Raw genomic sequence first — 12,541 nt, 5'->3', positions numbered from 1 at the left:
CATCCTATTAATGTGTATGGAAAATTTTCCTACTTCTGTGTGAGAGAGAGGTGTATGTTGCGCTATTTAGCTAGGTATTGGCCAATTGTGCCTACGAGGCAGATTTTTAATAGTTCAAATGGAACCTGAGATCTGCAAATGATATGCTATGATGTTCCATATGAGCACCCCTTGCAATTTTTGTCATTGAAAGTCAATGGTCTTATGGTCTTATGTGCAAAGAAGTTTAGAACAACCATTTACAGAGTTCTAATTGATTTAGGATACTTTAATTAAATTGCAATTGATCACATGACTCACATTGAGAGCCCCTGCCTAAAGGCTTTTGTACGACACTCGAGTACGAGCAAACAGAGCAAAGTAAAATATAGGCACTGGCTCAACAAAGGTGAGCATGCTATTTATTCAAAAAAGGATGAGTTTTCCATAGGAGCACTCCATGTATACAAAAAAAGACAGTCATGAATTCTCCTTCAGTTAAACAAAAGCTCCATAAGGCTTGTAGGGGCTTAAGCACAAATAAAGAGAAGATAGGCACTTGGAAAGAGGTAAAGGTCCAGGACAGCAGCTCCAAAAGTCCTTCCTTTAATCAAACTAGAGTATTCTTGCCTTGAAATTTCATGTAGAGGCTGAGAACTCAGGACAGCAGAATCCAGAGTAGTACATACTACAGGGTCTCCAGCTTCTTTCCGTTAGATAGGGTGAAAGACGACCCAAAAACTGAGTGCAGAGAAGCTTTCAAGAAAACTCTTTACATTGTCCCATAGAAATCTCAATGACACAATGTAATGCTAGACATGGCAAGTGTAGCAGCTCCATTTGTAAAAGAACCAAAATTGATAGAAAACTCAGGAAAATGGGCAGAAAATAGGTTAAAATTCATATCAAATTAGTAGAACTAGTTGTCTTTCAGTAGAACAACCTTAGGCAGCCATTTGGAGAAGGTAGGATGACGAAACTGCTCTTTCTCAGAGTAGATATATATATCTAGATGTCTGATGAATGCCCAAACTCATCCTTAAAAACACAACACGTAGTACAGTTTCATACTCATGATAGTCACTCATAAGATTGAAAACCATAAGCTGCATCACGAATAGCAGAGGCTAGCTACTATGAGATGCCCACCAACGTCATCAAGGTCCAACGTTGGGTGTAGAACGTAGTATGAACATATGCTCTTACACATACACTCCCACAAATACTTGAGCATCCATTTATACAAAGTTCTTCGTACTTAGTTTTTGTCGGCACTCCGGAGGTGAAGGGCAAACTCAACCATGACAAAGGCTAGCACTCAAGGAGAAGGCTAATCAAAAAAGTAGTCCACATTTTCTTCATTCAAGGGACAGCTACTTCTGAAGGCTATACGATTTATTTTAGTCTCTCCCAAACAAGCATCTAAGCAAAAAAAACCTGAGACAATCGAGCTCATAGGGCAATGCACCACTTAAAATAGAAAAAATTAACGCAATATCAACAAGACACAACTTGGATGAAGACTTCACATGGTGGAAATTTGCATGTCCGCTAATACAGAGGAAACATATATCTAAATGAATCAAAGGGCATGCCCAAACTCATCCTCTAAAAAAACACCGCACAGTGCAGTTTCAATCTCTTGATAGTCACTCATAAGATTGAAAACCATAAACTCCATCATGCATAGTAGGGGCTAGCTACTATGACATCCCCACACACGTCATCAGCGCCCAACGGTGGGTGTAGACCATAGTATAAACATATGCTCTTACACATAAAAATCCACACATCTACACATACTTGAGCATCCATTTATACAAAGGTCTTTGTATTGAGTTTCTGTCGACACTCAAGAGGTGAAGAACAAACTCGGCCATGATAAAGGCAGTAAAGCAGGCGGCTAATCAAAAAGTAGTCCATATTATCTTCTTTCAAGGTAAAACTATTTGTGAAAACTATACGATTTCATTTTAGTCTCTCCCTAATGAGCATCTAAGCAAAAAAAATGCTTAGAAAATCTAGTTGATAGAGCACTGCACCACTCAAGATACAAAGAATTTATTGAAGTATCAGCAAGCTGCAAAATGGACGAAAAATGCACAAGGGTGAAATTTGCATGTCTGCTAATATTACAAAAACAACATATCTAGATAAATCCGAGAACATGCCCAAATTGATCCTCTAAAAAACACAACACATAGTGCAGTTTCAATCTCATGATAGTCATTCGTAAGGTTGAGAACCATAAACTCCATCCAACATAGTAGGCACTAGCTACTATGACATCCCCACCTACTTCATCAACGCGCAACGGTGGGCATAGACTAGAGCGTAAACGTATGCTTACACATAGAAATCCACACACCAACAATACTTGAGCATCCACTTATATGAAGGCCTTTGTATTGAGTCTTTTGTCACACTTTGGATGCAAAGTGTGAAGGGCAAACTCAGCCATGGCAAAGGCTAGCACTAAAGTAGAAGGCTAATCAAAAAGTAGTCCACATTCTCCTCATTCAAGGTGCAACTACTTGTGAAGACTGTACAATTTCACTTCAGTCTCTCCCAAACGAGCATCTAAGCGAAAATTGCTTAGACAATCTAGCTGATATGGCAACGCAGCACTTAAGATAGAAAGAATTTATTGCAATATCGGCAAGCTGCAACATGGACGAAAACGTCACAAGGTGAAAATTGCATGTCTACTAATACGGCAAAAACATATATCAAGACGAACCCAACAATATGCTCAAACTCATCCTCTAAAAATACAACACAGTGTGCAGTTTATCTCAAGATAGTGACTCATAAGGTTGAAAACCATAAACTCCATTAGCCATAGCAGAGACTAGCTACTATGACATCCCCACCCACATCATTAGCACCAGACGGTTGGTGTAGACCATAGTATGAACCTATGCTCTTACACATATAATCCAATACATCCACACATACTCAAGCATCCATTTCTACAAAGGTCTTCGTATTGAATTTAGGTCGGCACTCTGCAGGTGAAGAGCAAACTCAGCCGTGACTAAGTCTAGCACTAAAGGAGAAGGCTAATCAAAAAGTAGTCCACATTTGCATACGACTGCTTGTGAAGACTATAAGGTTTCCTAAACAAGGCTATACTATAACTCCTAACTTTAGGGTCCATTTTAGCAATAATAGCAGTAAAATCAGAAATTGTAGCAAAGGTTAGGGTTAGATCTCTCTTACAGGAAGAGGACATGAGATCCAACAACTCTCATGTGGCTAGCAAGCTGAAAGCTTGAATGTGTCCTTGGCATTAGCAGTTGGTAGGCTAATGCTTAGGAACAATGAAAGAAATGAGTATACTTTGCATTAGTGTAGAATGAGTGAAGAGTACAGCTAAGTCCCTTTATATATTTTTGGGAAATTGGGCCAGCACACATATGCTATGAGATTAGTACATCAGGCTGCCACGTGGCAAGCCTACAATTAAACCTAGAACCTCTATTAAAAGTACAAGAGAATACTAGAGTATTTACAATGAATGGGACCTTTTTTAAGCAAGCCTACAATTAAACCTAGAACCTCTATTAAAAGTACAAGAGAATACTAGAGTATTTACAATGCATGGGACCCCATTTTAAGGGTAACTGGGCCCATTTAAGTGGCTGACTGCTAACCCTAGAGTTTCCTGCTGTTACAATCCCCTCCTACTTACAAGAATTTTGTCCTCAAAATGCATTCTAATGATACAACTGACTGAAAAGAATAGAGCATAGGTACTCTGGCCTGCCATGAGTAGGGAACCCTTCAGCTCAGCTCAATAAATCTGGAAACTGCTGCAAAATGCTCTCAGACTGCCATGTGGAATCCTCCTCTGGTAAGCCCTTCCACTTGATGTAGTACTCCAGCAAGACCTTGGTCCTAAGGATTTTATCCCGATAATCCAATATCCTTTCTGGAATATACTCTATTTGGCCAGATTCATCCGTTGGACGCAACTCTGTTGCAACAGGATTTTATGTCATGGAATACATCATGAATATTGGTGGTAAGGGCCAGCTCCAATTTGTAGGCTCGGTCACCAATCCTCCAGATGATTCTGTAAGGACCATAGAACCTGTGGGCCAACTTGGTGTTGGTGTTCCCATTTAGTGAGGCATACCTGTGTGTATGTGCAGTCTGAGATATACCCACTCTCCCTCCTTAAATTCCAAATGTCTTCTTTTATGATCTGCATACTCCTTCTTTCTAGATTGTGCCCTGAGGAGATTATCCTTGGCCAGCTGTGGGATTGCTTGCATTCTGTCCACTTCATCCTGCATATGCTGATTGAGAAGGATTTGATCTCTAATGGTAGAAAGGAATTGGAGTTGGCATCCATATAAAGCCTCGAATGGAGAGATGCCAATAGAGGTTGGCTTTGTGGAGTTATAGCAAAATTCTGCCAGGCAAAACCATCTATCCCAAGACTTCTGTGTCTCAAAAACAAAAGTGCCTCAAGGACTCTTCCACCCACTTATTAACCCTTACTGATTGACCATCTGATTGGGGGTGATATATGCTATGCTAGGTGTCAATTTTGTCCCTATTTGTGAGAAGAGCGCCTTCCAAAAACCACTCATGAACTTGGGGAATCCCTGTCAATTATCTCCTGTGGGAGAACATACAAATTAAATATATTCTCCACAAACTGGTTGGCAACTTGTGACAAGGTATAAGTGGTTTTGGTAGGGATGAAGTGGGCTGTCTTGGTCATCCTATCCACCACCACACTCAGGAATGGGTAAGGGATGCAAAAGACCTGCAGGTAGAGTGTTCTCAGTCTAGTTTTGTTGGCAGTGCTCACAGCTCCTGACATTACATCCTTCCACAACCCGTTCCAATAGAAGCTGTGTATCACCTTCTCATAGGTCTTTCCTAGCCCCATGTGTCCTGCCATAGGAGAGCTATGCATCTCAGCAAAAACCAGATTCTTAAAGGAGAAATGAGGAACCAAGTAAACTCTGTTCAAGTTCCAAAGGAGTCCATTCTTCAGGGCAAACTGAGGGTAGTCCATGCAATGTGGGTCCTGAAGGGCTATAAAGATAGCTGCAGATTCAAGATACTCAAAATACCCCTCTTGAATGTCATGAATCCAATCCTTGTAGATATTAGAGACTGCATGGCACTAACATGACCATAGTCTTGATAGAGCATCAGCTAACACATTCTCTTTCCCCTTTTTATAATCAATGTCAAAGTCATATCCTTGAATGAACTCTCCAACCATCCTCTTTGCCTAGGAGTAAGAGTACTTTGAGATAAAAATACATCAATGACATATGGTCTGTCCTTACCTTAAAATGGCTACCATACAAATAGTGATGCCATTTCTTGATAGCATGAATGATAACAAGCATCTCCTTATCATGGGTGGGGCAGATAGACTCCTTTTTCACTCAGTTTTCTGCTCTCATAGGCAATTACTCCATGGCCTTGCTTGAGAACAGCTCCAATGCCCTTTCCACTTGCATCTGCTTCTACTAGGAATGGCTTTGAAAAATCAGGGCATGTCAAGATTCGGGCTGACATAAGTGCTTGCTTGAGGTCATTAAAGGCTGATTGAGCAGCACGGTCCCGTGCAAAAGCTCCCTTTTTTAGCAAATGCTATTTTAGCATAATGCTTGATGAATCTTTTGTAGAATGGTGTCATGCCTAGAAAGCCTCTTAGCTGGGGGAGTGTGGAAGGGATTGACCACTGTTTGATCACTTCAACCTTGGATAGGTCCACTTAAATACCTTCAGGAGAGATAATATGGCCTAGATACTCCGCTTTTTGTGCCATGAAAGAGCACTTGGAGGGCTTGGCATAAAGTTGATGCATCTTGAGAACCTCCAGCACCTTGGCAACATGCTGTAGATGCTCCTCTTTGCTCCTGTCATATATAAGAATGTCATCAAAGAAAACAAACTTGGAGAGATAGGGCCCTAGAATCAAGTTCATGAAGTATTGGAAGGTAGCTCGGGCATTTATGAGCCCAAAATGCATCACCATGAACTCATAGTGTCCTCCTTCTGTCCTGAAAGCTGTTTTGTATTCATCATCCTCCTTAATCCTTATCTGACGGTAACCTGACCTTAGGTCGATCTTGGAGTAGTATTTAGAACCCTTAAGCTCTAACAATAAGCCATCCACACTTGGAATAGGAAGCCTGTTTTGATGGTTACTTTATTGAGCTCTCTGTAATCAATACACATTCTGAAGGTACCATCTTTCTTCTTCACTAGTAAGACAAGGGATGCAAATGGGGACTGATTAGGGGTGATGAAACCATTGTCCATTCATCAGCTCTTACATCTGAGTGGCCACTTCAGCCTGTAAGGTGCCTTCTTGATAGGTCTGGTTCCTTCATCTAGATAGATGGCATGATCCACTTTCTTTTAGGGGGTAGACCAGGAGGGGTTCTCTGAATATATCTTTATATTGCTGTAACAATTTCAACATGTCCACATCATTAACTTTGAAGTCCTTACCAGGTTCCTGAGTGCTTCCAGCTTCTAGTTTCAAAGCATATAGGCTAACCTCTCTTGAGGAGTCTCCTTACTTGCTTAGCTGTCACCATCTGTAATTTCTGAGAGTGACTTCCAGACAGACAAACCTCCTTGCCCATGTCTAGGAAAGTCATGGTCATGTCCTGCAAAATCATAGTAAACTTACCTAAAGTCTTGAGCCAGTCACAGCCAAGTATAATGTCAATAGGTCCCTGATTCAAGGCAAAGAGATCAATAGTACATGAATACTCTGAGGAGAGATTAACTGCAACTTCAGGACAGATTCTCTTACTAGTTGTAAAAGTGCCATCAGCTACTTCAACCCTCAAACTACGTGGTAGACCATCCACTGGCAGCTCCAACGAGTGGATAGATATACCATTTACAAAACTATGAGTGCTTCCACTATCCACTTACACATAGGCATCTCTGCCCATGACCTGCCCCTTAATTCTGAAGGTGGTGGGACTGTTATACCCTCTAGAGCATCAGTGGATATGGTGTATACTTCTGACTGGGTGTGCAAAGAAAGCTCTTCATCACTGGCAGTCCCATTGCCCTCAGCTTCTCTGCAGAATTCATAGCAATGCGTGGTATTCTCAAGATTCCAGGTCCTTGAGCCATTCATTGCTCTCAGTTCACTATGATTGAAGCCCCCCGGGTTGAACACATATTCTCATCCTCCACCTCACCATCTCTGAGAACTTCCTGCCCACAATCCTGAAACTCATCTGCACCCTCAGAGTCATCCTTAGATTCTAAAACCTCTATAATCATACTCAATTTACCTGGGGCTGATTTAGCTTTGCATACCTTGTTGTGATCCACACTCCACTTCTCACCACATTTAAAACGAAGTCCTTTCTTCCTCCTGCAGGACTTGGGTTATGGTCAGGAGATTATCTGGGCAGTCATGAGAGAGTCTCGGGCAGAGTTCGGGCAGGATCTGAGTGGACTGCAGAGATTTTGAGTACAATTGGGGTCAAACAAGGGTGTCCTCTTTTGCCTACCTTGTTTGGCCTCTACATTGATGAGCTTGAGGGTGTCATGCAGACATTAGGGGGGGTTGACACTTAGATGCTCTGCAGTCTTTTTGTGAGTCGCATGACTTGAAGGTCAACCTTGGCAAGACCAAGGTCACGATCTTCAACACCTCTCGGGCTGTGATGCATTGGGAGCAGTTCACTTTTGACAGGTCACAGTTGAGATTGTCCCCTCCTACACTTACTTGGAGGTTGTCTTTTCTGAACCTATTTTCACCATGAGACCGGCGATGCAGGCTCATTTGAGTCAAGGGTACGCGTCACTGGCGAGGTTGGAGAGGCAGTGCTTTCGCTTGCATTTTCAGGACCCTCACACCAAACGCTTGCTCTTTGACTCCTTGTTACGCCCTGCAGGGATGTATGGGGGGCCATGTTGGGGTGATTGTCTGACGCTGAGTGGGGCTCATGTAGAGACTTGGAGGTTGTCTTTTTTGGACCTATTATCACCATGAGACCGGCAATGCAGGCTCCTTTGAGTCGAGGGTACGCGTCACTGGCGAGGTTGGAGAGGCAGTGCTTTCGCTTGCATTTTCAGGACCCTTAGACCAAACACTTGCTCTTTGACTCCTTGTTACGCCCTGCAGGGATGTATGGAGGGCCATGTTGGGGGCCTGATTTGTCGGACGCTGAGTGGGGCTCGTGTAGAGCGGCTACAGGTTCTTATGCTATCACGGATGATCCGGGGTAAGCCATCAGTCCCTCACCAGATCATTCAGGCGGAGTTTGGATCCACACCACTACAGCTTGATGCTGTGTTTCAGGTCATTACCTCAAACAAACTATTGGTCCATTCTTGACTCTTGAAATTGAGAATGATAGCTCCCATGCACGATTGGGTCTACTCTCCTAATGGCTTATTAGCTGTTCCACATTGCCCTCCTGCATCATGCATACCCCACTCTAATACGAAATCCTTATCCTCAAGCAAGCATGATAGACCTTTATATTGTGTTTAAGAAGCATTTGAAAATTTAAATTAAGATACTTATTTTCTGGGATAATCTATGAATTGGCTTAGAATAGGAACTCAACAGGTTAAGTGAGTCCAGGAATAGGCCTAGAGGGGTGAGGAATCAAGTGTAAGCTGAGGGACAAGCCCTCCCGATGAAACCAGAATAGCAAACCATAAGAGGCATAGAACATCATTTGCATAGCAAGCAACCCTCGAGAGTGCCTTGTCAATTCCAGAATATTCTGACTTGGGTAGTGACTACATCAGAATTCTTCCAGCCTCAAAACTAGGCGGCGAAGCTAAAGACTGTTAGAGACCATAAAGAAGGAACATGGAAATGCAGGCTTGCGAATTGAATCTTAGTAGGAGATACAATCCAAGTTTGCAGTGTAAAATTTTACGTCTCCCAAAGTAAAATAAAAATACAGTTGGATTTGATTGTCAACAGCTATTGACTATAACTTTCATCATCCATAACTACAGTTTATAGAGATTTCTAATTTGAAGCTTGTAGGAAAAACAATACAGCTTCTGTACATTAAACCCTTATCCCTTTCCAAAACTAAAAAGTACAACTGTATTTGATTCTCTCAATCTTTGAGTAAGAATACTACACGCCATAAGTAAAGCAAATAGACTTCCAAAAACTATTGTTCATAGACTGAGAGTTCATAGATTTATGTTTTGCTAGCACGATAAATTTCAAAACATTGACTAGACTTGTGCTAGAAAGAATTAAAAGTTTCAAGCAATCTTTCTTCAATGACCTATAGGATCAGCTCAGAAATACCTCCACTGTTTTTTGAGTGCTCGCTTCTGATGCAAACCCATGGTACCTGCAACGTTTAATGACACAGAGCTGATGTTAGCTCATTGCTTGCTTAACTAATTATGAGGAATTCACTTTATGCTGCAAAATGCATAGTTCCAAAAAGTAAAGACTGCAGTTTCTCCAGCACACAGCTTTAGCAGTACATGAGGTCGTTCTCTAAAAAGCCATTTAGTTGAGCAGCCACTCTGAAAAATATAATGCCAAAATGTGGGCCCTTGATGCTGCTGTACCTAGCACTAGTTTTCCATGCAATTATTCAAGTCTCAATCCCCTTCCAGGCACAGAGGCCTTAGACGGATCTCAGGCCCATCCCTCACACAACCTGACCAGTATTTGGGCTGACACCGTTCACACACTGATGGCCAGTTGGGCAAGCATGCAGGGTTCTTCCCGGGCAGCCTCAGTCAGGAGGGTTATATTCCTTAGGGAATGGAGGGGTGCCCCCTTTTTCTTAGAGACTACAGCAGGGTTGAGGTGGCACTTTCAGCCTCAACCTTGGTTTCTTTCCAGCTCATTTTGAGTTTTCTGTTCCCTATTTTAGGGAAGTTTCCTCGTGTACAGCATGATGTATTTCCTCTGTGAGCTTGCTCACGCGGGTAATTTTCATTCTAAATAGAAGTCTCTTTCAAGGGAAAAAAAAAAAGATCTCCTTTGGGAAAAAGAATCTGTTTATGTGAAAACAAGTGTCAAGCATAGCATCAAGAGATCCCAACACATACATTCACACATGCACAAGCACACGCACACATGCAAGACGCACATGCACCTGTAGACACACACATATATGTACATATATGTGATATCACTTTGCAAGGAGAATTAAACTAAAGAATCTGGCTGCCATTCCACTAATTCTCCACGAAAAACTCTCTTGCTAATCCTATGGTTTGCCATAGGGACTCCACCTGGTTAGAGGATACCATTTTATCTCAAGTAAACTGCTAGATGGTTTATCTCAAGTAAACTGCTAGATGGTTCGATGAGTCTTTTGACGGCTAAATCGATATTGAAAAGGTCGGTTGTCCTTGATTATTATATTAATTGTCAATTCATTATGCATTTTATGTACTACATGCTATAATCATCCTACTGCATTGGCATTCACAAGTGGAAGCATGTCATTTCAACACACTTGTATCCACTAAATATTGATAAGTTTTCTGAGTACTCCATCTCTCTATTCTCTCCCTAGAGGCAATGTGCAGGTTCATACATAACAATGCTAGCACCAGAGAGCAATGCTATGCAAATGCAGCCCTTAAATAGTTTTGCACCACAAGCATTGAGCAAGGAAATGGTTGGATGGATTCATCACTAAAACTAAAATATCAGCACAAATCACAAGCTGCACCTTTGACCCGAAAAAAAACCCAAACAAGACCTGAAAATTCAACAATATGGTACAAGATTTAGTGATAAATGCTTGGGTATACTCCAAACTCAACATTATAAACTCCTCCACCCATTTAAAGTATGTGTGCAGCCTCCTATTCCAGAGTGTCCACTCACAAAGCTTACTCGATCAACCTCTCTATGCATAGAGAAGACTAAACAGCTTCAACCTGTCAACTTTCTCATGCATCATATATAAAACATTTAAAGCCATATTATATTTGTGGATGGAGTATAACCAAAAGCACTCTTTCCTTATGTGACTGAAAAACCTAAACACTAAAGTACTTGTGGAGAGGCTGAGAAACCTAAGCAAGACACAGGAATTGCACTCCATTTGATCATCTATATGTATCACTTCATTCTATCACTCCTCCAATCTCCAGTCTGAGAAACTAAGGTTCAGTTCAAGCCATGAAATAAGGAATTCATGATAACTTTTCATCACAAAGGCAATACACATACAAGTATTCAATAAAATTTTCAGTCAATACAATCAGAATCCCAGTTATGCTCAGTTATTGAATATTCTAGCTTCTGCAACTAATGCATCTACATTATTTATTCTAGTTACGTTTGGTTATTATCTACATTATTTATTATTCAGCTTACAAGAATTTCAAACCATACCTGGCACCCGAATACATGATCTTTAAAGCAACATGTCTCCTCGAATGATTAGAAATATAGCCTGCATAAGAAGACATGGATATGAGGCAAATCAGAAATGGCACGTTTCTTTTGACTAATTATAGTCATTGTATCCACTTATACAGCTTCGTTTTCACTGAGAAACACTGACCAAAATTACCAACATCTACAGGTAAGAGCTCAGCACAACAAAATAATAATGTCGAAAAAATCATTGAAATCCTGTCAAAATAGCTCTTTTGCTGCATCCTCATTAGTGCCATTGTGAGAAACTGAGCATAACTAGGATCCAATACCTCTAGAATTCACTAGAAAGACTAGGCATCAATAGGAGAAAAAAATGATCCATTCACAAGACATTCCAATAGGGAGAGACATGGCATATGCATATGAAACTAGAAAGACCCTGGCTAAGCCATTTAGGGATGTAACAATAGCCATTTCAAGCTCTCTGCCTGCTCTATGCTCTTGCATGCACCTCCAACGCTTCTTGACCTTGCAAAACGTTTTTGCTCATAACTCCCTTATCTTAGCTCCAAATTCTGATCTCTCTGCTCCAGTGCATGCATGCTGCAGAGTCCTATCCTCGTACATGCAAATCGCTGCTCCTGTGCATGCCTGCTGCAGAGTCCTATCCTCGTACATGCAAATCGCTGCTCCTGTGCATGCCTGCTGCAGAGTCCTATCCTCGTACATGCAAATCGCTGCCAAGACTTGCTGTTTGCCTGGTCCAGTTTCAGTCCTGCCTGCTCCAATCGACCTCACTGAAAATTGTTTCCAAGAGGCCTTTTGGTCAACACCTAGGAAGGTGGAATAATCACTTGAGTAGGAATCCGATCATGCTATCCACAACTTGCACAAGAGAAGGAAGCACAATATGGAAACCCTAGAGCAAGGTATCTACCAACAGAGGATACACTGTCATAACACAATACATATGGAAGGGAGCTAGCCACTCATCACCTAGCCATAGGTTTTGAAGACATGCGGGCCTAAAGTTAGCCCACCATAGATAGTTTCCCTACCAGTGAGCCCCCTGTGTCCCATGCCACAAGAGCTTGCACCCATCAAGTTTACACTTAGCAAAGTATGTTACCCAAGAACTCATCAACAATGAGCGCTTATTTTATAAGGCTGGCTCTGCCATAATTAGCACATATGCCTAAATACAAGGGTTATGCT

At 41.6% G+C, this 12,541-nt stretch overlaps 1 protein-coding gene across 13 annotated transcripts in view; it reads right to left on the bottom strand.

Annotated features, from left to right (window-relative positions):
• The window catches only part of LOC147898793 (Pseudouridine synthase family protein), a 126,400-nt gene that overhangs the window by 101,565 nt on the left and 12,294 nt on the right, over positions 1 to 12,541 (bottom strand). For all 13 annotated transcript variants that reach the window (XM_087379788.1, XM_087379786.1, XM_087379785.1 and 10 more), the window contains 2 exons: positions 11,339 to 11,399; positions 9,275 to 9,320 (listed from right to left, as the gene is read on the bottom strand). In XM_087379788.1, the coding sequence (XP_087235914.1) occupies positions 9,275 to 9,320; positions 11,339 to 11,399 (107 nt within the window). The remainder of the gene's footprint in view (positions 1 to 9,274; positions 9,321 to 11,338; positions 11,400 to 12,541) is intronic.

The sequence above is a fragment of the Dipteris shenzhenensis genome, chromosome 9 (assembly GCF_047967505.1).
Source record: "Dipteris shenzhenensis isolate YYH24624 ecotype China chromosome 9, Dip_SZ_1.0, whole genome shotgun sequence".
Taxonomy (NCBI): Eukaryota; Viridiplantae; Streptophyta; class Polypodiopsida; order Gleicheniales; family Dipteridaceae; genus Dipteris; species Dipteris shenzhenensis.
This window is presented reverse-complemented; position numbering and strand designations above follow the sequence as displayed.